At 39.8% G+C, this 27,691-nt stretch overlaps 1 protein-coding gene across 2 annotated transcripts; it reads right to left on the reverse strand.

Annotated features, from left to right (window-relative positions):
* Window positions 1-300: 300 nt before the first annotated feature.
* On the reverse strand, window positions 301-14,337 carry SEC61A1 (SEC61 translocon subunit alpha 1). 2 transcript variants are annotated; one of them, XM_034431507.3, is made up of 12 exons: window positions 14,223-14,337; window positions 11,471-11,538; window positions 10,387-10,452; window positions 10,215-10,293; window positions 8,759-8,890; window positions 8,374-8,483; window positions 7,763-7,916; window positions 6,460-6,620; window positions 5,758-5,955; window positions 5,131-5,322; window positions 4,467-4,543; window positions 301-3,121 (listed from the first exon to the last, which is right to left on the reverse strand). In XM_034431507.3, exons 1-12 carry the CDS (start codon window positions 14,227-14,229, stop codon window positions 2,935-2,937), a joined length of 1,431 nt encoding a protein of 476 aa, XP_034287398.1. In that variant the 5' UTR covers window positions 14,230-14,337; the 3' UTR covers window positions 301-2,934. The 2 variants fall into 2 exon arrangements, with proteins under 2 accessions (XP_034287398.1, XP_087739854.1); XM_087883728.1 differs by lacking the exon at window positions 14,223-14,337 and having other exon boundaries at window positions 11,471-11,551.
* Window positions 14,338-27,691: the final 13,354 nt, after the last annotated feature.

Raw genomic sequence — 27,691 nt, forward strand, 5'->3', positions numbered from 1 at the left:
GGCAAGTGTGTCAGCAAATGCATCCCAATTAACTGCTGTATATCAATATGTCTAAATACAGATTTTACATTTTCATGTTTAAATATGCATTGTTTTTTATGTTATAAGCCATCCAGTGTCACTTTTCGTGACATGGGAAGCCATATATGCTTGATTAATCAGTGGAGCATTCAATTAAAGGAAAACCTTGCCCACTTTTTTTTTTTTTTTTTTGCCTTTCAAAGAAAGGCCAGGTTAAATTACAAAAGGATTCATCTCAGATCACCATAGCTTATCTCTACTAAGAACAACTGAACCGAGTAGCAAAAGGAAACAATTTTATTCTGAAGTTAAAATGTTATTCAACTGAAATAGAAGAGGGACAGTGGTGGACATCTTAATTTTTTATTGCCTGTGCAATACTACAGACTTGTCTGTAGTGCATAAAGTTAATGGTATGTTAATACCATCAATTAAAATACTGGTTTGGCAGTCATCTTTCAAAAGTGAGGCAAAACCTACAATATTTGATGCAATCCTTGAAGAATGCTTTATGCACAAACAAGATACTTTTGTTTCAAACCAAAATTCAGTTCAAACTCTGCGATATGGCTATGCAAATCAGATTAAGTGGTCCACAATTTGTAAATTTCAGCCGAGGTTTGGGGGGGGATAGTTTCAGTAATGCACACAATCTATCCAAAGGTTCTGATCTGACATTTCAAATCACTTCAATTTGATGCTTTACTGTTCCAGTTCTGAAATTGAGTGGAACCTTATTTGATTCCTTTAGTACATAGGATAAAATGTATAGGAAGGGATGGATAAAAATGCAATATACAATTTAATATTCACCTATGAGTTACCTTTATAAAGTTTTATATTTCATGAAGTTAAGGATCGATTTGCAAGTATTTTCAGAAGGACTACTAATAAAAAATGCCTTGTAAATTCAGATTTGCAATTGATCCAGAACACAACTTTTTCCTTGAGCTTTGCCTACTAGAAGACTATACAAATAAATTGTACTACAGCACCATAAGATATGTTTTTCACTTGTTTTGGAATTAAAAATAGCCCAAAATATATCCATATCACAGCAGCCTATTAACTGAAGAACCCACTCCAGCAAAGCTGGGTTTGGAGACCATATCAGTCAGATTTCCTTAGTATCTACCAATTCTCCCATCTGTATCTGCTGTTGTATCTGATCCTATGCTTTTTTCCAGTTTTACTGAATTACACTCAGCTTCTTCCATGCGGTTATTATTTGCATTTTCTTGGTACTGGGATTTTGTTGCAAATTGCTGGGTAAAATGGCAGAACTGCCAGAGGTTTGGCACTTCCATCTCAGTACTAGTTTTTGACCTGATTTCAATATACAATATGTGGTGTCTTTGTCAAGGCATAAAATTTCTACATTTTGAAACTGAGAAAGACAACTGGCCAGTAATGTGGTCCCAGGACTTCATTGCTCTTTTCAAGAGCCAATACGACCAGTAATTCTATCTGCATGCTTCTCATTATACCATGTTTTAATTTGGTCTGTACAATACACAAAACACCTTACAACCAATGATATATCTCAACAGATGTCAAGCCTTCAAGGAATTTTATAAGAAGTGGATCACCCTTAAAAATGTTATGGCTACTTGTCCTATTTGGTAGATGTTACCCTGAAAGCAATGGCTACTTGGTATTTAAAGAAACACCCTCACCTCAGCTTAGAAAAACATATGAAACTATCTGGAGATAAAGGGGGTCCCCCTTAGGCAGACAAGAATTTGCATGGCTTGTAGTCACTATTCCAGAGCAATTGGTGAGGAGACAATAAGCATTTGAATCAATATGCAGGTTCTACTGTAACTGGCTTCCATATACTTATCAAGCAGTAATTTAATAGTTAACATCGTATCTCCTAGCTTAGAATTTATTTTGATCTCATGGCAATTAAAACTTGTTAGGAGTACAGTAACTTCCAAGAGAAATACTGCATTCAACACTTGTCAAGAGATAAAAATAATAAATACAAGAGAAACTATAAGCATCCATTTGTAAGAAATTTCAGGCTTCCTTTATGGCACTGTTTGCTGCCTCTGTTCAGTACAGCATTGCAAGACATGATCTTAATTCTTCCATTGGAGCAGGGGTGTCAAACTCACGTTGTCATGTGACGTATCAGGACTTCCCCCCCTTTGCTAAATCGGGCGTGGGCGTGGCCAGCACGTGACGCATCCGACCTGTGGGCCGGGAGTTTGACAGCCCTGCTGTAGAGTAACATGACCTGAGATTTCTATCAACAGATGGAGCCTATTATCATCCCAGGCAGAAGTAAAGAAACAGTCAAATGGCAGTAGTCAGCACTGAAAACAGACTCTGCTTGACTAGATATCTGGATGTTCTAAGTGTGGTATCCTAAAGGGAGAAATAATGTATGTGCTTATCAAAAGAACCCCCCCCCCCAAAGTAATGGATAATTTGGGTGGTGATTTTGAGAAGGGGGGAAGAGTCTCAATTTCCCCACCCCGCTCCAGGGAAAGAGACAAATATCACACTGCAACAAATAACTGTCCACTCTTCATTTAAATAATGAACCCAGAAAACCTTCAAGCAACTTAGGGACAAAATTCTGCAGTTTAAAGTAGGGAGAAAAGGCTCTCTGATTAAGCCAATTTAGAGAATTGCTTCAAACAATAACAAAGAACAGAAGACCTTTTTTTCTAAAAATGTTTTTTTTACACGTTTTCCAGCTATTTATAAAACAGCAACTAAATACCAATAAAGTCTGAACCGAAGGAATGTGCTTCAGAAAAAAATTCACACATTTAAAAGAAGTGTTTCTATTAATGCAGTATGCCCATGTGTTTTTGTGTAACTGTTAATCTCTTTCACCTGATTTTTAAAAACTTAAAAACACTCTTCGCCGGTCCCTAGGTCCATGAGACAATATTGCATTTAGAAGAGAAGTGCTCCCATGCTGCCAACTTCACTCTGCTCTTTTACGAAGATTTCAAAATATTGGTAAATGATGGTAACAGCCAACAAGATTCCCGTGCCTGATCCTATTGCCCCAAGGAAGTCTGCCAGCACAGAGAGGGCACCAATGCAGAGGCCACCAAAGGCGGCAGCTGTTGGAATGTATCTAAAAAAGGAGGAGCAACAAAATACAAGTTAGGCCAAAAGATTTAACGGAAATTGTCTACTGCAGAAAATACTTGGGCAAACTACAGGCAATCCTCAATTTATGACAGTAATTGAGCCTGCCCTTTACACTCTTACATCATTGCAGTCATTAAGCAAGGTGCCCATGTGATTGTCTTGCTCAACAACTGCTTTCTCAGCCCTCTCAGGTGCAGCTGCTAAGAGATTGTGTAGGTTAGTGGTCTCCAACCTTTCTGGCTCCTTGGAGAGATGGTAGGGGGAGGAGGGGATGGTTTTACGCATGCAACCTAATTTCATGATTTGCATGCGTGTACGGCCTGCAGACCCCTGGTGTAGGTTGTTAAATGAATAAAGCAAAAAAGCTGCTTGCCAAGAGAGCAGGTAGCTTTCCTCCATGTGCAGAAGGGAATTCCTGTGCAGACCTTCCCGTCCCCTGCAGGTGAGAGGGAACCCACGTGCTGCGCTGGAGAAGGGAAGTTCAGATCCTGATGATCCAAGGGCCCCATCTGCATGCAGACTAAGCTTTTAGTCTCCATCCTGGTGAAAAGTGTTTGAGCAACCCCCAGTCTTCGGGGAAAAAGTGTCTGCACCCTAATGAGAGGCCTGAAGTGACGCAGGTTTGCTGCCCCAAAGCCTCACCTGGAAGCCTTTGGAGAAGACTTAACGAGGCTGCCCACCCCTCCAGAAGTGGCAGGCAGCCTCTTGTCCTGGAGAGGAGACACCTCACTAGCTCTTCGAAAGGTGAGTCTTCACAGGCTTGCCTGTGGAGATCCAACAGGGGGAGGGAATAGGCAGGACAAATATTGCAGTGCCTCTGCAGTCATTCATAAGGGTGAACGACGGCCTCATAACTTCGGGACTGGATCGTAAGTACTTTGGGGGGGCGGGGGCGCGGCGGCACGGCGGCTACGTCTTAACTTCAAATGGTTGCTAAGTGAACTGTCATAACACGGGCATTACCTGTATAAGCATTCTTGTATTCAACTAAAGTACAACCCAGGCTGCATGTACATTTTATTTCTGTGTTACATACATGAAAGAGATTATTTACTTCTTTTAACATCCGCATCAGTAGTGAAAAAAGTTGCCTTTTTAAAATAAGCAAACCATGAGGTTTATTGCCTTTGCCTTACCAAATATAAAGCAAGCGTTCTCAGGAATATTATGGAGAACATTTTCTAAGGCTAGAATTTCAGTAACAAGGATAGAGCACAGCAAGGGCATTAAATCTGCAAGATACTTTATTTCCAGTTCTGCTTCTCTGAAACAAATGAAAGCTCAAATAGCAACACAGATTACAATAACGTTACAGATTTATAACTCACCTGTTGAGTTCATGAACCATGGAGGTTTCTCTGTGACCCCTCATAACCATCTGTTGCTCCTTCAGTTGTTTAGCAACCTGTACTCCAAAATAAGTAAAATTTTAGCATTTTGTGAAGAGAATCACTACATTTGGTTGCTATAAAAATATAAGAACCTCAACAGTTCTTAAAATTAGAAATAGTACAAGGATATGGCAACTAAACAGAAAAAAAGATTTAATTTATTAAGGCATATTGCCATCTTCTCAAGTAACCCCGGGGAATAATTTCTAGAAAGGAGTTATAAACGTTTATAAAGTCATACATGAGATATTTTGGTGCCCTGAGAAGAATGAATGGCTATACAATGAGCACCCAAGATTTGGCAGGATGGGGGTGGGGGGGTGGAGGGTAGTTTTGGATGTTAAGTAACCAAGCCTATTTTCTAGCAGATATTCAGCAAGAGACCCAGATTAAATCCATAGCATCTCCAGATGCACAGGGGAAAGTGCTTGGAATGCCACAGTCTAAACAATGCCAAATTTAATAGAGCAGCAGTGTGACTTGCTCTGAGGCATATCCTATAGTTCTGATTGAATTTGACCTTTCCGTGAATTTTTTCTTCAAGTGTTTACGGCAGCATGTTGATGCATCTAAAGATGTGAGATTTACGCGATTTACTTACATCTTTTGCAGATGAGCCAGAGACTTCAATCCAGGTTTTGGAAAAGAAAGCACAGGAACCCAACATAAACACAATATAAACAACTGCATGAACAGGATCGTCTAAAACTGATGTAAAAGACTCAGGAGGCGACAGGTAATAACAAAGACCACCAACAGGATATGAACGGGCAGGACCTCCAGTTGATGTATCCTACAGTGAAAACAGGTTGCTTTCAGCAAAATTGGATTAAACTTCCTTGAGTGAATAAGTATTACACAATTGCTAGCAGCCAATTTAGTCAATTTATCCAATAATAGTGATGAGTCTTTTGTTGCATTGCAAAGATGTTTGCATGCATTGTTAGCATAATATAATAAAATATACTAAAGCTAATATAATACGAAGGAACTGGTAATAAGACAAAAAATTAAGTAAGGCTCAATATGAAAGGCCATCTCACTTTTAAGACAAATCGTAAATAAAAAACAAATACAATGCAATTCTGTATGTGTCTACTTGGAAGAAAGAACTAGAGAAATTATCAAGTTTTTAAAAGTATAGTACTGTAAATCTGTCTTCTCTGGGGTGCCTTTGCTAGAAGAATTTTTAAGTACAGTTATAGAGAAGAACTTTCAAAATACTTACAGACCAAGTACCCAGAAGGCTAACCAATATGTTGCCACTAAAACGAGCAGAGAGCATCTGAGAAATTACATATAAGTTGGAAACCAATGCAGACTGAAGAATAATGGGAATATTGGAGGTATAGAATAATTTGATTGGATAGGTATTGTACTGGCCACGGTAGCGAGCAGATTTTATAGGGAGGTCCACTCTAAATCCCTGTGGATCACAAAGGGAAAGAAATTAAAATGTAAACACAAAGAAATTGTAATTCACAGAAGGGTGAATTACAAGGGTCAATCAAATCAAGGTTATTTTTAAAAAGTAATCTCAAACAATAAAATGTTATTTTTTTCTCTTTATTAGGTAATCCTTCTTTAGCGACCACAATTAGGACCAACAACTTGGTTAAGTGAAGTGGTCACCAAGTGAAACTACACTTCTGATTATGATCTTATTTCTGCTGGCAGGAAATATCCAGTGTTTCAATTAGCTTTAAACCAAGATAAAAGGATAACTCACATTAACAGAGTATCACTTCTAATCTATGGTACATCTTATATTTTGCCAATAAACCTTATGGAAATATTCAAACTTCATATTTTGGTGATGTATTTAATAAGCATTTCATCAGAAATTATATGGCCTTAAACATCTTCCCAGCCCTGAATAGAATATGAAAATATGTTAAACTCTAAATCATCATTCTATACTTCTACATACCTGGAAATAAATGACAACAGCAAAGACAAATATGGTGGAAATCAAGTTCATAAGGTTGGGGAGATTCTGCCGATAGAAGGCTTCCCTGAGAGCTCTAACTTTGTCTGTGCGAGTAGCTAGCAGATGGAACAGGGCAATGATGGCGCCTTCAAACTCCATGCCTTTTAATGAACATTAAGAAGAAATTATTAACTACTATATGAAAAGCTGTTGATGCTTTACAGTCCTTGCCTTTGAAAGCTGGCAGTTATCCCGTATATTCCAATTATTCCTAAGGTTATTGATTCATTCTCTAAAACTGAGATTAAACCCCAACATTTCCTTCTTCTTAGTCATGTGACTACTAGTATTAATGTAAATTACACTGTAAAGATAGCAGTAATTTATTAAATTTATTTTATAATATCAGATTACAAGGACAGTAAGAAATTAGCTAAAACTGATAAAACAAAAATATGTTAAGAATAATATATAAAACAGAGAGAAAGTAAATAAAATGGTAACAATTTTAACAATAATAATAAAAAGCAACCAAAGGTCTATAAGGCTACATTAATCATTGTCTGCTAATTCTAATCATACAGAAATAAACAGCTCCTCTGTGAAGGACTGAAAAAGAACTATAAACATATATGGAGATAAATTCCCTGATCGAAGGGAATGTTTTTCAAGCATTCCTGATCCACACAGAATTGGTTTGCTGCATACAGCTAACAATTTTCTGAAAAAACAACCTGGTTGTTTTAAAATTAAAACAGCATACAATATACTGTGCATATCTTGGTTCACTGCCATGTATGAAACTAGCTGTGGTTTGAGGATTCTATGTGAAGTAGGCCACAATTACTTTTTCAATAAATTACAATTAAAACAATTAAAACAAACTACAGTTTGTACAGGATTTAAATTGCAGAAAAAAATGCTTTGCTGCTTGGTTTTCCACTCACTCACTTAAAACTCCCTGGGTTTCCTATTAGTTCTGCTGATAATGAGATACAAGCTTTCCTACTCAGCCAATTCTTGCATGAATTGCCCAAAAAGTGAAATTTACCACAATACACACATTTTCACAGAGGTATTCAGGGTTCCAGGCAGCCATGTTTCCCTAAAGATAGCATAACACATAAAAACTCAAGCAAACCAGTACACTGCTCCTTATCCTTACTAACTTGCAATTTTTCTTTTTCAGGTGATACTCAACATACTATGCCAGTATGCCTGTGGATATTGGAAAAATAAGAAGATCTTTTTTTTCTTGTTTCCTTCCAAAGGATTGATATACATCTCTTTAGAGAATGATTACCTCGGCCAGTGTTCACTGTAGTTGGGCTGAATGCCTTCCATACAATTGTCTCACAGATATTAGTAGCAATGAAGAGAGAAATGCCAGAGCCAAGACCGTAGCCTTTTTGCAGAAGTTCATCCAACAGAAGAACTATCAAACCGGCAACAAAAAGCTGCAAGGAGAAATGTATATCAATCAGTTCAATTAAAAATTACTAATTAAAAACAATACCAAAACAATTAAATAGGCACAGCAATTTTTATAAATCCTTGTCTGTGGAGATCTCTTATTAAGGAGGGCAGCCCTTTGGGGTACTATGTTTCTGTGTCAGCTTCATCCAAGTTGATTGTTTAACCTTTTCAATAGTATTACTGGACGGGTAAACATACAGTTATGAAATGTCAGTTCTTTGGTTGTGAAATTAATATACCCAGAACCTTCCATAGTAAATTTCCTGTCTAAGAAGGAAGCTTCCAGGTGACTGTCAAGAGCATTTAACATTCTTGCAGAGAAAGGGCTGGGCAAGTTTGCAAAAGGGCCCAATTTCGATCTTTTAAATTTTAAATATTTACAGATCCTAAATATCTACAGATAAACATCCAGAAGAGTTTTAATAACTTAAAAGTTACCTGAATGGTGATAAGGAGACAGATTCCTGCTCCCATCTCTGATGGGTCTCCATACATTCCAGTCATTACATAAACAATAGACTGTCCAATAGTAATAATCATGCCAAACACTGGAAAAGAATTACAGGACAAAAAAAGTGAATGCAATTTAACATTCCAAATTTCCTGAGAGGTCAATTTATATTGTCCACTGTCTATATCTGCATGAACTAGAACATGGGGGTCAAACTCGCTGCGTCATGTTACCGTCATGTGACGTTTCACAACATTCTTGTTTGCGGAGCTGGAGTGGGCATGGCCTGCACATGATGCATCTGGCCCACAGGCCGCCAGTTTGATACCCATGAACTAGAATAAAAATTGTTTAAAATTTCTTGTTCCTTACATTTCTGTGCCCCATTGAAGAGAGCTCTGTCTTTTGGCGTATCCCCAACTTCAATTATTTTGGCACCAGCCAGTAACTGCATGATGAGACCAGATGTGACAATGGGAGAAATGCCTAGTTCCATCAGTGTGCCTGTTGGAAATTAAAAATAGAGTGAAAGACAGGATCTACCAATTCTTTCCTGCTCAGCCCTACACAGATAACTGGCCATCTCAAGACATTATAAAGATATAAATAGAGATTTAAATTTTCAATGGAACTTTATTCTTTGCCATTTTGCAAAAAATGATCATTCTGTTATATTATCAAATTAGGAGAACCTGCTTTAGCAAAGCAAGCTGAAACTACAGTTCATTTAGAAGAGGCTTTAAAAGCCTCATCCTTTAGAAACAGCATTTTCCAACCTATTGAAGCATAATAATTTGACAGAGCTTTTTAAACATACAGAAAATGCTGGTTGTAAAGATTTTGCACATATGCTATTATTTCCAGGTAAATCAAAATTTATAAGAATAATCAAAAGAATTCTGAACTTTTGAAATTTGAATTATGCTTTTTATCTTTGTCCCTGTGTATAAATTTGCATTGCCAACTAGTAACAAAAAGTGGGAGTACAAATTTAAAAAATAAAACGTTCAAGATGATATTTGTTTAAATGACCTGCAGAACAGAGTTAAAATATATGAACTAGTATTATTGTAGCATTACCAACTTTCCCTGTATGCATGTTCAAACTGCAGAGAAGAGAGCTTTACCAGATTATGTGAGCTAAAAGGTGCTGGTTTTCAGCAGTTCATCAAATTAAGGGTGGGGAAATAAAAGGAAAACATGACCTCTTTTAGCTCTGCTAAGACACCAGTAACTTCTGATTCATTCTCTCGTTCAATTCCAGGCAGTCCACTTAGCTATTAACATATAGCACTCTGCATGCACATGTACACACACACCTTCAAGTCAAGAGTGACTGGCCCAATGTCACCCAGCTTGCTTTTTGCCTAAGAAAGAACTAGAATTCACAATATCATGGTTTCTATCCTGGTGCCTTAACTATTATACAAAACTGACTCTCCTATAACATTGAGTTGACACAAAGTAATGGAAATCCCCAATCCTTTTTTATACTTAGATCAATCAATTTCTCAGCCTCAGCCCCAAAGGTAAAATTAGTGAAATAATATATGTGAACTGCTTTAAAATCACCAAAAATATGCTTCTATCTTCTGTATTTGTAATGACAGCATCATTATGGCCAAGCCACAAAACCCCATTTTACAATCACAATATACAAACCAAAATAATGCATATTTAAGTCCTACTGATTAGATGGAATATTATTACTGAAGTCAGTGGGAATGCAAAGTGCTTAACTCACTTAAAGAAGAAACCCAGTTTGTTATATGATAGACAGAAATGAAATTTAGCAAAAAAAATAAATTATTAAGGTGAATTTCAATACCTCTGTTGGAAGCCAGAATTACTCTTATCCAATAAAAGGGATCAGCTGAATCCGATGACATAATACCAAAAAGGGGAATCTGTGTTTAAAAAAAAAATAAGCAAAATTATCATAGGTTTGGCTCTCTAGCTTTGGTTTTAAAGAAAGGCTTCAAAGAATAAACAGAAAATACCTGGCAGCAGACCAAAAAGATGAAGAGAGTGATAGCTGTCCATAGCACTTTTTCTTTAAACTGGATCTACAGTAAGAGATGAAATTGTTAAAATGATTGTCATTGCCAACATTTGGCTAGAACAAGCATGACATTTCCATGAGAAATTCAGCTAATATTATACATGACTTTCAAGAAACTCAATCCTTCTTTCCCTCTTTTCCCTGACAACTCTCCAAAAATGCTAAATAGAAGGCTGAGGGACCCTCCAATTGCTGTGATACAGGATTATATCTGTTACTGTAATTTGGAAACCAGAAATGGAATATGTTTAATATATTTAAATTTCCAACATTTCCACACTGCTTTTACTAAAACACACACACGCAACATGAGCAGAACTTTAGTAAAAACAAAGCTTTCCAGTTAAAAGTATCCTTTAGTTAACCCCAAAGAAATTACTGTTATCATAAATTCCTATATTCACCCAGTTAGAAATCACAAGTAGAGGCTTGTGATAGTAAGCTTGTGATAGTGATCTTTAAGTAAAATGCTATGTATGGTGGTAAATGTTATCAAAAGTGATAGCCAGCACATTTCCCACATATACTAACTAGGCAAGGACCACTATAAGAACAGCTCTCTGATGCCTTTCAGGCAGGATATTATGGCTAAATGAAAACCAACTAATCCCATTTATTGAGGAGGGGACCATTTTAAGAAACAGTTTGTTTTCTCTTCCTTTTTTAGAAGCAACATTTAATTCTGCCAGTTGGACTGGCAGCTGGACTGTCGAAATGAGAAAATTGTATCTTGCATTCTGCCATCAAGCAAATGATGCATCATTTTATTCAAGCTAGAGAATAAACACATTATATTTTAGTTAATCACACTATCATTCGCCCGACAGATACTCCTTTCTGCCTTCCATTCAAACCCTACAATTTTGTTTCTTTAAAAAAAGATGTTAAAAGGGCTTAGAGGTTTAACTGAATAACTTCGGAATACATTAAAAAAAAAATAGGGAAAAGGACAAAAATGTTTTTTCCTATTAATCTTTTATAAATATTCTGCCAAAACTATAATTCTATAATGCATACATTACCTTCCTTTCTGGTTTTTGAATTTCTGGCAAGATAACGCAGAAGGGCTTGATTACTTCAAGAAATTTAACTGTGAAGAACATTTTGAGAAATTAAGCAGACATTCATCAATTAACAAAGATTCATCAAAAAGAAAAAACTTAGCTTGTTCAAAATCTACTAATTGCTAATCTATACAGTTATCTATGCAATTCTTTATATTTTGGGGGTTGGACTAGAAGACCTCCCATGTCTCTTCCAACCCTATGATTCTATGATCTTGAACAAATCAAATATAGAAAATGATCTGGGCAGATAGACACATAATCTGGGAGTCCTTCTGGATACGCAGCTGTCCTTGGAGGAGCATCTGATGGCTGTGGCCAGGAGGACTTTTTGTCAGGTTCGCCTGATACGCCAGTTGCGGCCCTTTCTTGATCGGGATTCCCTGCGCACAGTCACTCATGCCCTCGTCACCTCTTGCCTGGACTACTGCAATGCTCTCTACATGGGGCTCCCCTTGAGGGGCACCCGGAGGCTCCAACTGGTCCAGAATGCGGCCACGCGGGTAGTTATGGGAGCTGCATGGCGCTCCCATACAACACCTCTCCTGCGTGAGCTGCACTGGCTCCCAGTGGTCTTTCGGGTGCGCTTCAAGGTGTTGGTTATCACCTTTAAAGCGCTCCATGGCATAGGACCTAGATATCTTCGAGACCGCCTGCTGCTACCGACGGCCTCCCATCGACCTGTGCGCTCCCACAGAGAGGGCCTCCTCGGGATGCCATCAGCCAAACAATGTAGGCTGGTGACCCCCAGGGGGAGGGCCTTCTCTGTGGGGGCACTTACCCTCTGGAACCAACTGCCCCCCGAGATAAGGAGAATCCAAGACCTCGGTGCCTTCCGCCGTGCCCTTAAAACTTTCTTTTTTCAGCAAGCCGGGCTGACTTAACACTTTTAAATGTTTTTAATTGGTTTGTCATTGTTCTTTTTTTTAATTACGGGGCCAAATTTATATATATCTTTTTAATAGTATTTTAATGTTTGTAGTCTATGTTTTTATTTGGCTGTACACCGCCCTGAGTCCTCAGGGAGAAGGGTGGTATATAAATTTGATATAAAATAAAATAAAAATAAATAAATGTTAGTCCTGTTTGAAGAAAAATAAATTGAAGACCATCACATCATATACAAATTAAATAGCTACCTCTACTAAATCTGTGTTCTGAAGTCAAAGACAATCAAAACAGGGAGTCTGTAATAACAATGGCATACCTAATTTGCATTCCCTTTAATTTCCCAACAAGAACAATTGGTAAGAGAGCACTGTGATGATTGCTGTTGATTTCAGCATTACCTGCGATGTTCCACAAATATTAAAACTACAGGGCTTCCTTCAGGTCACCTTGTGCTTATCATGCAATTACAAATGCATTGCTGGTAATATCAATCTACATGAGGCATGTTAAGATTATTTTTTATCTGCTTCTAAATATCTTAAAAGGAAGCCAGTAAGGGGAAAAAAACAAATGCAGATTAAAATCCTAACAAATTGTAAGAAAGAACGTAAGGTAATATTTAGGACTAATCAACATCTTTCATGCTAGCTGTGGTCTAATAGGTTTGGATGTCTGTTATGAGAAGGATGGGCCAAGAAGATTATAACAGTTCACATCCACTGATGGGATTCAAGTAATTTAACAACTGGTTCTCTGCCCTAATGATTTATTCCAATAACCAGTTTGCCAAACTGCTCAGAAAGTTAACAACCGGTTCTCCAGAAGGGGTGCAAACTGGCTGAATCCCACCACTGTTCACATCAACTGCTCAAATACAACCCATGGGGGAGGGAGGGACTGTAGCTTGTCTCAAAACATTGTCAGAGGGGAACTTAAGAAGCGCATTTCGTGTGGGATGTAGGTTTTCTGAAACAAGCACAAGACTGACAGCAGTTGTAGATGGTCGATCAGGATGACCATGGTATCATTTTCTGTGGATAATTGCCTTTTAACTTGCAAAAAAAAGTTATAATCGGATGCAGTTCGGTTTGCAACTACAGCCAGGCCCCCCCAAACACAAGAGTCAACCCCATGTCTATTTGTTGTTATGAAAGCATCCCCCGACAAAGCAGCGAATTTTATTTGTGATTTCCACAAAACGTTTCAGATTTGACCTCCAAGAATCTCTGGTGAATAGGCTCCTTTGAAAATCCGAACCTAGTCCGAATTTCGGGGTTTTTTTATTTGTTGTTTCGTACTTCCCATTTTTGCAAGGTAAAGGACACTTAGCCTCAAACTGTTCCACCTATTGACGGACGGACCTCGAAGAGCTCACCTGAACTATTTTTGAATAGTTAACTGTCTCGGGATAGTCGCCCTTCAATCACCAAGAAATGACCCCGACACCACCTGTCTCGCCAACCCACCCACCCCTCAAGAGCCCGACAGCCTAAGCGGGCGCACACGGCGACCACCATTCAGAGAAGTGATCCCTCAGCTCCACAGCCTTCCCGTCCGTCCGTCCGTCCCCCCAAGACCACCACCGTCTTCCCGCATCTCCAGGCCAAGGACACCCGTTACCTCCTCCGAGCCGCCATTTCGCGTCTTTCACCCTCAACTTCCCCACCCCATAACTGGTCGTCTCCTCCCAGCAGCTTCTCCGTTCCTCTTCGAGACCATCTCGACGAACGGCCGGCTCCCTCCCGCTTTCCCTCGCCCGCTACTCCGCTCCACAACCGTCTCTCGCCAGCGCCCTACACCGCCGTCCAGAGATACTTACTCCCCATCTCGGCGCCCTCAACGCGGAAAAGGAAGGGCCGAGCAGCAGCAACAGCAACTCCAACTCTCCCCTCAGAAAGACACGTCAGTTGATGGAAGCCCCGCCCTCCGGCTTCCTTCCGGTTCCTGCCACGCACTGGTAACCGCTACCAAAGCCTTGTGCGTCCGCGCAAGCGCACTGAGGCTTTTTTTGTTTTTAAATCTACCTGCTGAATATACTTTTCTCTAGGACTACAATTCCCAAGAGCCCTTGGAGAACGGGAAAGGCTCTCTGGAGAAAACGGGTACGGCGGTCTCAAGTTCGTATTGACGGGATGCAGGGAATACTTTCCCACTCGTTCGCGCTTTATACCGCGAGCGAAGAAGCAAAAGTGGTTTGCTTCCTGGTCGCCAGCGTGGCTTGAAAAGGGTTTTTTTTTTGGTTTTTGGTTGGGTTTTTTTTACAGTATTTGGGTCTAGGAAGAGTTAATTTGCCACGTGTTATTCACAGTCGGCAACTTTTTGTGTGTGTGAAGCCGTTATAAAGCAAAATGAACCAGATGGAGAGGGAGAGAGAAAGAGAAAGAGAAGCAAATATTTTAGAGATGACGCAGCTAATTCAAAATACTGAAAACTGTAGGTAGAGGATCAGATCTGCAAGAATTGGAATTATTCTGTTGGAGTTATTCAGCGCTTTCTGGAAGGGCTGGTGGGCAGAAAGCCAGCTTCCCTCCTAGTCCTGCTAATGTGAATGATGTAGGAATAGTACAGGGTCAGCTATATGAACACTGAAGGACCCTCTTTATTCACATTATTATAAGAAAGAAATGTGCTTGTTTAGAGATTACACTAAGTCAGCTAAATTCCATTCTTGGTAATATATATCTTCTGAGGGGCCTAGTTGTCAAGAATGCAAGGACATCCATATGAAACAAAAGTTACTTATTATCCAAAGCAGCCATGAATCTACGCATCAGCAATCACAGAACTGAGGAAGGTTGTTTAGCTAAGATAATCTTATGAACTGGAAAATAATGTAGGAATTTAGTAATTTAGAAAGTATCAATTATCATGTAACAAATGTATGTTAACCATATATGGAAAACTGCTGTGCTCACAAAATCCTTTGTCTTGGATATGTATAAAAGCAGTTGTATCAAAGCTCTTATTGGTTCAGAATTGCAGATACAAATCTGATTCTGAAACTGTCTCTGGCTGACTCAGGAATGTTGTTCAGTCTCATCATTCCACACTGCAGCAGAACTTTGCCAGGCAGTGCTGCACATTTTTGAGCGTCCTGCCTATTCCCCTGGATTTATAAATTGGTAAATCAAACGCCACATGATCTCTTTTGTGTTTTCTGCAACAGCACCCACAGACCTTTTTTTGAGGAGAAAACTGGAAAAAAAAAAACTCCAAATCTTTCTGCCAAGGGTCAACATACAGAGGCAAAAACATAGCGGCTTAGTTTATACATTGCACTAAGCCATGTTTCCTTCTTACCATAATTTATGAACTCTGCATACATCACATAAAACCAAAGCAAATGACATTAAGATGGTTAATACAGTTCATTAAACTAAAATGTGATTAGCCTTTCTATGTCTTAGCATGTATGAAGTTAGTTATTCTGATTTGCAAACTTTGGCTTAGTTTGGGGGTGTCAAATTCGATTTCCACATCAGGATTGTGTTTGACCTGGGGTGTGGTGGCCAGTGGGCATAGCCATTTTTTAAAATATATTATTAAATAATTTTATTAATAATACAATTAAAAACATTGGACATGGTGTCCAATGTTTAGACATTTCCATCAAGTTTTACCTTGCAACAAATACAGTTCCCTTTTTGCTATACAAGTATATACCATCTATCACAGTGGTGAAATGTAAAATTTGTTACTACCGGTTCTGTGGGCGTGGCTTGATGGTGGTGGAGGGTAATGTGACTGAGTGGGCATGGCCAACTTTTTTTTTTTTTTTACTTTTAAAAGCATTTTTTCCACAATCTTAAGAGGTTGCGGAAAAAAATGCTTTTAAAAGCCTCTGACGATCAGGCAACTCAGCTGGGATCGTCAGGGGCTTTTAAAGGTATTTTTTTTCTACCGAAGAGGTTGTAGAAAAAATGCTTTTAAAAGCCTCTGACGATCCCAGCTGAGCTGCGCGATCATCAGTGGCTTTTTTTTTTAACTTTTAAAAGCATTTTTTCGGCCGAAGAGGTTATAGAAAAAATGCTTTTAAAAGTAAAAAAAAAAAGCCTCTGATGATCGCGCAGCTCAGCTGGGCGGGGGGGGTGGCAACGGATTTTTGCTACCGGTTCTCCGAACCACCCGCCGCCATCTCTACCGGATCAGACAATCCGGTCCGAACTGGGAACATTTAACCCCTGATCTATCACAATTCAAACACGTAAATTCTTTTATATATAAAAGTTACATCAATACCAATTTCATTCCTATCTATCGCAGAAAACTAACAAAGATTTCTAAACTTTCAACTCATCAATGATGCTTTATCCCAGCATTCCTCCTCCTCTCCAGCCAATAATACAATTTATTCCAGATTTCGTAGTATTCTGTTTCGCTCTTTGAGTTCCAAAGTCAAACTGTCCATTTCAGCACAAGTTAATATCTTAGCTAATACTTCTTCTGAGGGGGTCTCTTTATTTTTCCAGTTTTGTGCAAAGGCCAATCTTGCTGCCGTTAGAATATGTAACATCAGAGATATTGTTCCCTTGTCATATTTGTCCATTGTATTACCCAGTAAGAAAAGTTCTGGCTTTAATTCTATATTTTGCGTTAATATTCCTTCCAGCCATTGTTTTATCTGATGCCAAATGTCTCTGACTTTCGGGCATTCCCACCACATATGATAAAAAGTCCCTGGCATTGCCTCACATTTCCAACACATTGATGAATGATTTTTGCTCATTTTGGCTAGTCTTGTGGGTGGGAAGGGGCATGGCCAGCTTGATGTCACTTGTGTCAGGAGTACCTGTGGTGGCCTGGGCGGGACTGGGTAATCCATTGTCTCCAGTGGAGGAAGGCAAGACCAGGGAGAGCTCAGTTTTCAACTGCGATGGCCTCCTGCAGCCCTCTGCCAGCGAACATGGAACTCCACTTTCGCTGGCAGAGGCACTGTGAGCCGGTCTTTCTCTGTTTCCAGGGCGGTCCTGTGGGCCAGATCTATGCACCCCGTGGGCCTTGAGTTTAACACCCTTGGCTTAGTTTATGCAAACCTAGCTGGGAAATTCTGAGAGATGAAGTCCACAAGTCTTAAAATTGCCAAGGTTGGAGACTGATGGTCTAGACGAACTGAAACATACTTTGTTTAAACCATAGTTTATTGGATTAGCTATCACATTTTGCAAAACTTTAATATATTTTGTTGGCTTAGTACAATGTGTAAATCCAGTTTGTAGGCATGGTTAAATTAACTTGGTACATATGAATTCTCTCTCAGGATCAAAAGAAAGAGTAAGTAGATTACGGATGTTGGCCATAGGGTGGCTGCCCTCACCGAATAGGATGTTGCAGAGCTGTCAAACTCAAGGCCCACGAGCTGGATGCATCACACGCTGGCCATGCCCACAGCCAGTTTAGTGAAGGGGGGAAAAGTCCCAACACGTCATGTGATTCCACCGTGACAACGGGAGTTTGAAACCCCTGGGATATTGGATAGATTCTGTATTTGTGGAAAATAAAAGCACTTGTTCTTCCTAAGATAATTACAATTGCAAGAATGCAGAAAAGCGCTTAAAAAACTCTGGGCAATTCTCTTTTGCATTTTAACTGTTACAGCAAAGAGTAGTCAAGTAGTCCTTGACTTATAACCTTTCAATTAGTAACCATTTCAGCACTGAAAAAACTTACAAGCAGTGCTTGCACTTACGTCCATTGTTGCATCCCCACAGTCACATGATCAAAATTTAGGCACTTGGTCAGTGGTGGGATTCAAATAATTTAACAACCAGTTCGCTCAGGGTCAGGTTGACTATTGTGGGAGGTGTGGCCCATCCCCATTCTCCAGCTCTGCCGCACATGCAGGACGAGCCTCTTGTGACAGCCAACCTGACCCTGGGCAAACCGGTTGTTAAATTTCCTCCTTTGCCAAAAGGCTGTTTCTGAGGGTACTTGTCTGCACATTGGTCTCACAGCTGTTTCAGCCTTCTGGGTGCGGCTCCTTTAAGAGGCGAGGTTTCCAAGGAATGAGGAGGGGGGGTACTATAGAAACAAGGAGTTGATGCTCCCGAGAGATCACGTGGGAAGGTGAAGAATTAGGGGGAAGTGGAGGGAGGGATCTCCTCCCCTCCTCTTTGTATGGAGCTGCGTGCAGGGGTTGTTGGTCCGTCTGCGGGTAAAGGTGAGAGGGGTGAGGAATTAAGTTGGCAGCACTATCGAAGCTGGGCCCAATGTAGGGAAAACTGGGGGGTTAGTTTGGCCAGGCAAATTATTATCCCTCTACTATCTAAGTTGATCCTGGGCGCTGTGTTGCGCTGCACTGCAATGGAGAAACGGACAACGGAGCAACCAGCACGAGGGAAGGAGGAGGAGCAGGGAGAAGAAAGAGGGAAAGCGGCCTTCTCCTTCCCTTGCACCGGCCGCTCTGTTGACTGATTCTCCATTGCAGCGCAGCACCCAGGATCCACTTCGATTGTGTGTGTGTGTGTGTGTGTGTAATTTAACAACCGGTTCGACTGAACCAGTGCGAACTGGCTGAATCCCACCACTGCACTTGGTGTACTGTCCCACTCACACACACACATAACCATAATTTAGTGGGTTTATTAATATTCCCCAGCAATCCCCTTCACCAAAACCCCAGAAACGTCCCAATTAAGTCCAGCCACAAGAAGACCAATGCTAATCCACAGAGTAATAACCAATGAGTCCACAAGGCACTTGAAAATTTCCCAATCAAAATAAACCCACAGGCAAAATTAAATCCACAACACAAGAGGGTTCACAAGACATGATGCAAGTTAAGGCACGGTGTCAATTCAAAGTGAGGTAGGAATCACAATGACCAGAAAACACAGAGTTAGGAAATGAACATACTGTTCCCAGCATCACCTCCATCTGTCTACTGAACTAAATAGCTTCTAGTGCAGTCCATCAAGAAGGGCGAGGCTGACCTTTGCTGCTCCAGCCTTTTCTCTGCCATACATGTTCTTGGATCAGGTGCAGAAGGCAGTTCCTTTTCATCATCCCTGACTGGCTGCAGCTACATGCTTTCCCCATCTGACAGCTCAGGGCTGTCCTGCTGCAGCTGTGCTTCAGCCAAATCACTCTCAGATGGCTACTTGGAGCCATTGACCAATTCCCCTCCTGACGCGCCAGGAACTGGTTCATCCTCCCCCAGCTCACATCTGAAGAGGTGTCTGGGGGAGTCATCACACTTTGCAATTGGCATCTATTTATTTATGCATCATAAATAAATAGATGCCAATTGCAAAGTGTGATGACTTTGCATCTTGCAGATCACACGATCACTTTGTGATTTTCTCAGCCAGATTCCAACAAGCAAGGTTAACTGGGTTCACTTAACAACTATGTGATTCAATTAACAACTGTGCTTTGCTTAATGATCACAGCAAAAATGATTATAAAATCAGGCGTGACTCATTTAACAATTGTCTTGCTTAGTGATGCAACTCCACTCTGAATTATGGTTATAAACTGAGGACTACCTGTATTGCTTGTGTTTTACCCTCCTCTCACCCAAAATGTAATTTTTGTAAAAGAGCAACCTAGGGAGCTTCATACATCCAGGCTACGATCCTGTAAAGGTTAAGTCTTTGTGTTGAAGCTGAATGCTAGCCCTTGTCAACAAAAACCTTGCCGTGTGCAAGGATCACTGTTTACTCCATGTGCAGAAAACAGAAGAGAGGAATAGAGGGACAATTCAAGCAACAATATTTGGAAGACATATAGAGCAAATGCAGTGCTAAAGGGATGGAAACAAACAGCAGCTATGCATTGCCACCTGATTATTATTTATTAGGTTTTATGGCAGTTTACAATTAAAAGACAAAATCAAAATAACCAAATTGACACCAGACGTATTAAAGATGTAATGACATCGTCAGTACTTAAAACACATTCAACAACTGTGCTTTGTTAAAAATGAAGAGTTGGAATCCCTCAAGAACTAGGGCATTTACAGAAGAGAAGTTTCAATCATGAGTTGCCTTTCCCTTCCTTGTCCATTTGCCATTTTCGCGCAGCTCTAGCTGAGATAGTATTTAAGATTAATAGCAATTGCCTTATGTTTTCATCTCTCATTCTTCTTCATTGGGAGCCAGCTTCATACTACTGAGAGGCTCAGAAGCAGAGGATTTGGTAAATTGATAAATATTGTGTATGAAGAGGGAACTTCATTGTATACTTATTCTCCATTAATAGGTAGATGCAATGGTCTTGGAGATGATCCCTAAAAGAACATCCAGTGTTCAGAGTCAAGGATCTGTGGAATAGTTTGAACAATTAGAGAACTGGAGGATGAAATAGTCAATGAACATAAAAAAATGGCACTCTTCAATTTCAATAATAAGCCTATCAGAGTTTCCTTGAACCATGAGATGAGCAGCATATAAATTTCATAAATAATATCTAAATAATGCTATTTGTTCTACAATAAACAAACAAACAGTTGAAGTGAAAGCCTCATCAGATCATGGCTTACTGAAGTAAACAAACAGTATCTGTTGTTTCTTAAGAACATATAGAGTATGCTGTCACGTGTTGTCCAGTATCTGAAGGAAGGTGTGTACATCTGGTACTGATTGAACGGTTCTCTCTTTGACACTATGATCGATGTGTTGCTTGAACACATGGATACAGTGCCTCCATACAGTCATTCAAGAAATTCTCTCTGCTAATAACTGCACTCCTTGTGCACAAAGACAATGATCTACAATTGACACTGAACAAATTCTCCAATGCTGCTATGCTGCATGGCAGGGGTATCAAACTTGCGGCCTGTGGGCCTGATGTGTCACGTGCTCGCCATGACCACCGCCAGTTTAGTGAAGGGGAAAGTTGTGATACGTCATGTGATGACAACATGTCATCACAAGTTTGATACCCTGCTCAGCCTGAAAAAGACTGAACCTCTGCCAGACACCAGGTCCATAGAACCAAAAATCCCTGTTAACAACACCCAACTGACAAATTTAAACAGCTTCAAATACTTGGGAAGCATCATCTCAAGTAATGGGTGGTCTTTGGACAAAGAAATTGACTCCAGAATCAGCAAGGCCACCCAGGCACTGGGGCAGCTGTGTACTAGATAACTCAACACAATGTATCTTCACAAAGCTGAAACTCTACAGAGCTGGGATTTGGATTTCATCCCTGATTATCACTTCTGTCCTATGAATATGAATCCTAAATTCTGTACTGAAGGCACATCAAGCAGCTGGAGAAATTTCACATGTGCACTCTCTGCTCCATCCTCAGCATTTGTTGGCAAGGCTGTGTCTCCAACACAGAAGTCTTGGATTGAGTCCCTGATGATCACAGCCCACATGAGATGGGTGGGACATGCCATCAGAACAGATGACTATTGTATGCCTTGCCAGTTGGTCTATAATGTACTGGAGTCTGGGAAAAGATATTGAAAGCTACAAAGACACTGAAAGGAACACTACAACACTGTGATATCCAGCCAAGGGAACTAGAAACTGCAACTGCTGAAAGAATTTGCTGGCTTGCCCTGTGCTATGACACCAGCTTTGAAGACAGGCACCACCAAAAACTCATGGAAAATCCTGAGTGCCACCCACTGTTACCACAACAATGGACTTCCTGGGTCCCCATTGTACTAGACATTGCACTTCCAGCCTGGGTCTGCAGGGCCAACTCCATGTGCACAGATGAACTACACAAGTGTCTTATTTGAATCTGAAAGACTTACCATATCTTTAGTGCACAGAACACACATTTCTGCTTCCTGCAAGTAATATGGGCAAATAGATGATTTCAATTTTTGAGACTTGAACAGAAAAAGAACTCCTAGGTTCTTCTTTAGGTCCTAACTCAACTGTGAAAGATGATTGTTTTTCCCTCAAGAAGTGCAGCTCCTTCGTTCAAACTGCACAGTCCAACAGATGGTTTACACCAGTGTCCCATTTCTTCTGTACTTGGGCTTCTTTTTTTCTCTCTTTCAGAAGTGGTTTCCTGCTTCCTAAGGCTGAGAGAAAGTCATTGGCCCAAGGTGACCCAGCTAGTTTTATGCCCAAAGTGGGACTATATTCCCAGTTTCTGGGTTTCCCGCCTGAAGTCTTAACCACTGCACCAAATTGGCTCTCAGCATGATATTACCAGTTCTGAAATGACAAGGGCTGCCAATTCCTCTTTAATGGCCTAGGCCAGGGCCATGATGGCAAACCTATGGCATGCGTGTCACAGGTGGCATGCGGAGTCATATCGGTGGGCACATGAGCATTGTCCTAGGTAGGCACGCTAGCGTTGCCCTAGAATATCAGTGGGCATGCAAGTGTTGCCTATCAGTGGGCATGCGTGCGCTGGTCAGCTGATTTTCGGGCCTTCTGGAAGTTGGCAAATGGGCTGTTTCCAGCCTCCAGAGGGCCTCCGGGGGGGGGGGGAAGGCTGTTTTCGCTCTCCCCAAGCTCCTAGAAAGGCTCTGGAGCCTGGGGAGAGTGAAAAACGGGCTTTCTGGTCCCACCATGCCATTGCGTGCCAAAAGCAAGGGGAGCACAGGGGGTCACACACACATGCGCAGGGGGTGTGTGTGGTGCATTGAATTATGGGTGCGGGCACACGTGTGCACATGACCTCCCGCGCTCCCCTCCGCTTTTGGCACGCAATGGCAAAAAGGTTAGCCATCACTGGCCTAGGGATATATCAACATTGCCACTGCGTCAGAAACTCCAGTGTCAGATTATCTGTACAGAGCTCATCTGACACAAATTTTATTTTATTTATTCATTAAATATATACATTGCTGATTTTGCATTTTGAAGTGATTCCTGGGTGGCAACTTAATAAAACTTACACATATAAAAATCATTATAAATATAAAAAACAGATTCCATAAGTTTGGGACAAAGAAGTGTGGGTGCCTTCTTTGTTACTACACCAGCCACCCCCAGCCAACAATTTCTCCTTTAAAGCCCCATGCCAACTGGCATAGCTAAATACGGCCAGATATTGCAGCTGTACTTTATCTAAAATACATCAAGAGGACAGTGATGATGATCAGAAATAAACAGAAAAGAATCAGAGTGGAATAACTCTGGATTAACATGTCAGATTCAGAAAGTATGCAAACTAAGCTATTAAAGGAGCTACAGATAGGGGAAAACACTGGCTATGTGTGAGCTCTAATGTAATTAAAATATTGGGAGTAGGAGTTAATAATGAATAAAATTACAGATAGGAGCCATAATTGGAAAACTGGTAAAAATAAAACAACTGCTTTATTCAAATTCGCTGAACAAAAACATGCCAGTCTCTTTAAAATAAATTGAAGCTTATGTAGTTTCACGCCCACTGAGGCACACAGACTTTTTCACACATCATGTTAAGTTGTGATTTATTTAACTAAAAGTTGTTGAGTAAGTTACAATGTCTGGGTTCACACATTGTGTTAGGTTGTAAGTCATAGTTTACAAATCACAAAGGCTGGTTCGCACATTACACTCAGCCAAATTACACTCAGGGCAATGTGTAAACTCAATGATACATATAGGACAGCTATTTTTCTTGCTCCTAACAATGGCTATCACAAAACAACTCTTGCTTAAGAAGCACCATACGACAAGCATTTTTCATTTTTCCTACAATATATCTGGCCCAGGGGTGAAATCCAGCAGGTTCTGACAGGTTCTGGAGAACCGGTAGCAGAAATTTTGAATAGTTCAGAGAACCAGTAGTGGAAATTTTGAATAGTTCAGAGAACCGACAAATGCCACCTCTGGCTGGCCCCAGAGTGGGGTGGGAATGGAGATTTTGCACTATCCTTCCCCTGGAGTGGGGTGGCAATGGAGATTTTGCACTATCCTTCCCCTGCCATGCCCACCAAACCACATCCACAGAACCAGTAGTAAAAAAATGTGGATTTCACCACTGATCTGGCCTTTGTGTCCTATCTATATAATTTTATTGGATGTAAGACATTAATAAAGCTTTTTGTTTCTTTTGCTGGTAAGATGCATACAATACTGAAGCTTTAATTATAGGTGTGGAACTATATAATTAATTTCACTATGTACTGTAAGTTCGCTGATAAAACACTTTAAATATTATATGCATCAAGTCCGCGTCAGTTCTTAGCTATCATATAGATCAGTGGTCCCTAAACTTTCCTGCTCTGTGGACCAATGGCGGTGGCAGCGGCAGTGGGGGTAGGTGGGGAGAGGGGATGGTTTCATGTGTGCATCTGCCACTTGCATAAACAGAGTTTCGCACGCTCACATGTTTGCCTCCTATTTGCACAGCCTGGTTCCCAAGGGGCTGTGACCTGATACTGGGCCATGGACTGGGGTTGGAGACCCCTGATATAAATAATTTTTCCCAAGAAGATCTGTTCCCAGGCTGGCCTTTTCAATGATGTTGAAATTAAATCCATCCATTTGATGCTTGTTGTTCTCCTTTTCTCTTTCCTGCTGTCTATCCTAGCCGTGGTGGCACAGTGGTTAGAGTGCAATACTCTTCCAGGCTACTTCTGCTGACTGCCAGTTGCCTGCAATTTGGCAGTTCGAATCTCACCAGGCTCAAGGCTGACTCAGCCTTCCATCCTTCTGAGATGGGTAAAATGAGGACTCAGATTGTTGGGGGCAATATGCTGACTCTATAAAACCGTTAAGAGAGGGCTGTAAAGCACTGTGAAGCGGTATATAAGTTCTAAGTGCTATTGCTATTATAGATGCCTCAAAAGAACTAGGTCTTCATTAATCTGTCCAAAATATGTTAATTTGAGCCTGGACATCCAAGGCCCTTTGGATGGTCTGCTTTAACTAACTTATTCAATAATTCATTTGTTTGTTTTTTTGGATACCCATGATATTCTCAGATGTCTTTTCTAACATTAAAATTCAAAAGCATCAATATTCTTTTTATTCTGCTTCTAAAGTGTGTGCACACACACAAAGGAGATTATGCCAGTTCAGAATTTTGTTATTATAATTATTTATTACTTTGATATTTATATCTATTGCTCCAATTAAAAATAAGATTATTAGTTAAGCATTCTATGTAATATACGTTAGGAGTAAACTACTTAGTATAAAACTCTTAGAAGTAATATTTAATTTAGCCACCAGGTGGGAGAACTGTTTAACTTATGAATTCATTTTACTAAATCTTAGCAGATTGTACAATTATTAGCATATTCAGGTGTTACTCTAATTAAAAATGCAAAATGATGGCATCCAGTGAGCCATACATATAAGCCTGAATTTTCAAGAAGCAAACTTCATATAGGAAGTTGAGTTTTTTTCACTGAGTATTCACAACTGTGTTGAGAGGGAGTGACAGAAAATTCAAAGTAAAGACACACAAGAAGGAAAAATATGTGTTTTGTGTTTTTCAAGTCCCTGTTCTTTGCTTTGTTCAAATTATAATTTATGTCTCTCCCCATTGTGATATATACCCCTTTATGTATCTACACCTGTAGTTTTAAACCTCAGATTGAAAATCAATGCAAACTAAAAGCAGTTTAAAAATCATTCTTAAAATACCCAAGATTACTATTTAACTGAGTGCAAGCATTTAAAAGAAATATGTCAACTATCATAATAACTGGTTCCTGGATAAGAGCATTAATAATTACTATAAAATGAAAGGTTTAACATGATGAGTGAATGATTTATTCAACAAAATATGCTTAAACAAAAGGTTGGAGTTGAATCTGCATAACACACTAAGCCATTATTTTAAAATAAGCGAGTATTTTAAAATTATAGTGGCTAAGTTCAGATAGTAAAGTAAGCCAATATTAACCAAACCACATTAGGATTTACAGTAGTGGGCCAATACTGTCAATCACTAGAACAAGTTAAGATATTGGGAACATTAATAGGTGTGCTTTTCATATAACGTTTAGTTAGGGCTATGACATCTTGCTTACCAAAATCCATATGATATTGCTCAATGGCAGCAAAGAAATACATATAACAAAACTCCTTCCTGTCATCTAGAGGCTATAGAGATTTTTGCAGCCAAGTCTTGTAACCAAGTCTAGACAAAAGGAAATGGAATCTGTGATCCTCCAGAGATGGGAGCAGCATCTCTCCTCGTTCATTGTATCAGAATTATTGTATTCCAATAATATTTGGAGAAACACAGGTTCCCTGATTCTGATCTGGACATTATTCTGAAAGGTTGCAGTTATGTTCATTCTTCACACCCATATGATGAACTAAACTCCAGTTTCATTGAATTTACTCAGATTTGCTTCCGAACATACTATACATTGCAATTGTACAATTGCAATTGTAGCCTTTTAAAGAAATTTTCCTTTTTTAGGAATATGAGCACCAGCAAATTATATATATTCATTTATATAAATATGTTCCTTGAAAGGCTTTAGAGGTGAAATATTCACAGAAAACAATGTGCCTTCAGAAACTTCTTTTGGTATGCCTAAGACTCCTTGCCCCACCCCATCTTTAATTTTTAAGAAATAAATAGCAAGCTGGTGTATTGCAAAGCAAAGCACTGCACTCTAGCATCACAGTTGCTTGTTTTAATGACTTTGGGCCTCAGAAGAGTCCCACTGAGAAGATACAGAACATCCTGGTGGGCTAATTAGTCTTCTGGTAAATGGATGCTTTGTGATAGCTTGCCCACAATACCTGCCATTTTCTGAATAGGCAATATCCCCATGGCAACCACTTTATGACTATGTCCACCAAATGTTTTCAAAATTCACCACTGCCCCCTCCCTCCCCAAAGCACATTCCTGTGTTATCAACTAGGAGAGCAAGTAATTTAAAACCTCACCCAGAAATCTTTTGCTTATGAGTGATTGTCATCTATCAAGCTGACCTTAGGCCTTTTACCTAAAAATCACATATTGTCTGACTTGTTTACTGTCTTGATTTTATTAATTAATTAATTAATTAATTAATGACTGTTTTCACAACAATAATCATTGAAAGTTTGGTGTATTGTGACCTTGTAAATGTACTGCTTCTTTCTTTCCCTTGTTCATTGACAGAGTTGATAACTTAGATTTATGTTATTTAATTTATTTCCTGATTCCAGGAACTGGCTATAATTCAGACTCTTCAAGTCTATGATCACTATAGAGATAGTCCTCACTTATTGACTGTAATTGGGACTGGCAACCGCATTGCTAAGTAGCCCAGGCATAAAGTGAAAAATCATGTGACCACATCTGACTTACAGTATCAGTTCTGGCTGCAGCAGCCAATAAGGAAATCACCCTGTTCATTAAGTGGGAGGTTGCGTTACTAAAAATTGTGACTTCCTGCCAGATTCCTCATACATTTTGCTTACAGGAAG

This window comes from Pantherophis guttatus, chromosome 2, assembly GCF_059756535.1.
Source record: "Pantherophis guttatus breed Tessera chromosome 2, ASM5975653v1, whole genome shotgun sequence".
NCBI classification, from domain to species: Eukaryota; Metazoa; Chordata; class Lepidosauria; order Squamata; family Colubridae; genus Pantherophis; species Pantherophis guttatus.

Coding starts and splice junctions, on each gene's coding strand:
- SEC61A1 (XM_087883728.1), bottom strand. CDS start 11,551: ATGTTCTTCACAGTTAAATTTCTTGAAGTAATCAAGCCCTTCTGCGTT. Junction 6,621..7,762: donor TACAGTGAACACTGGCCGAG/GTAATCATTCTC, acceptor GTTCATTAAAAG/GCATGGAGTTTGAAGGCGCC. Junction 5,323..5,757: donor GCCTTCTGGGTACTTGGTCT/GTAAGTATTTTG, acceptor TTTTCACTGTAG/GATACATCAACTGGAGGTCC.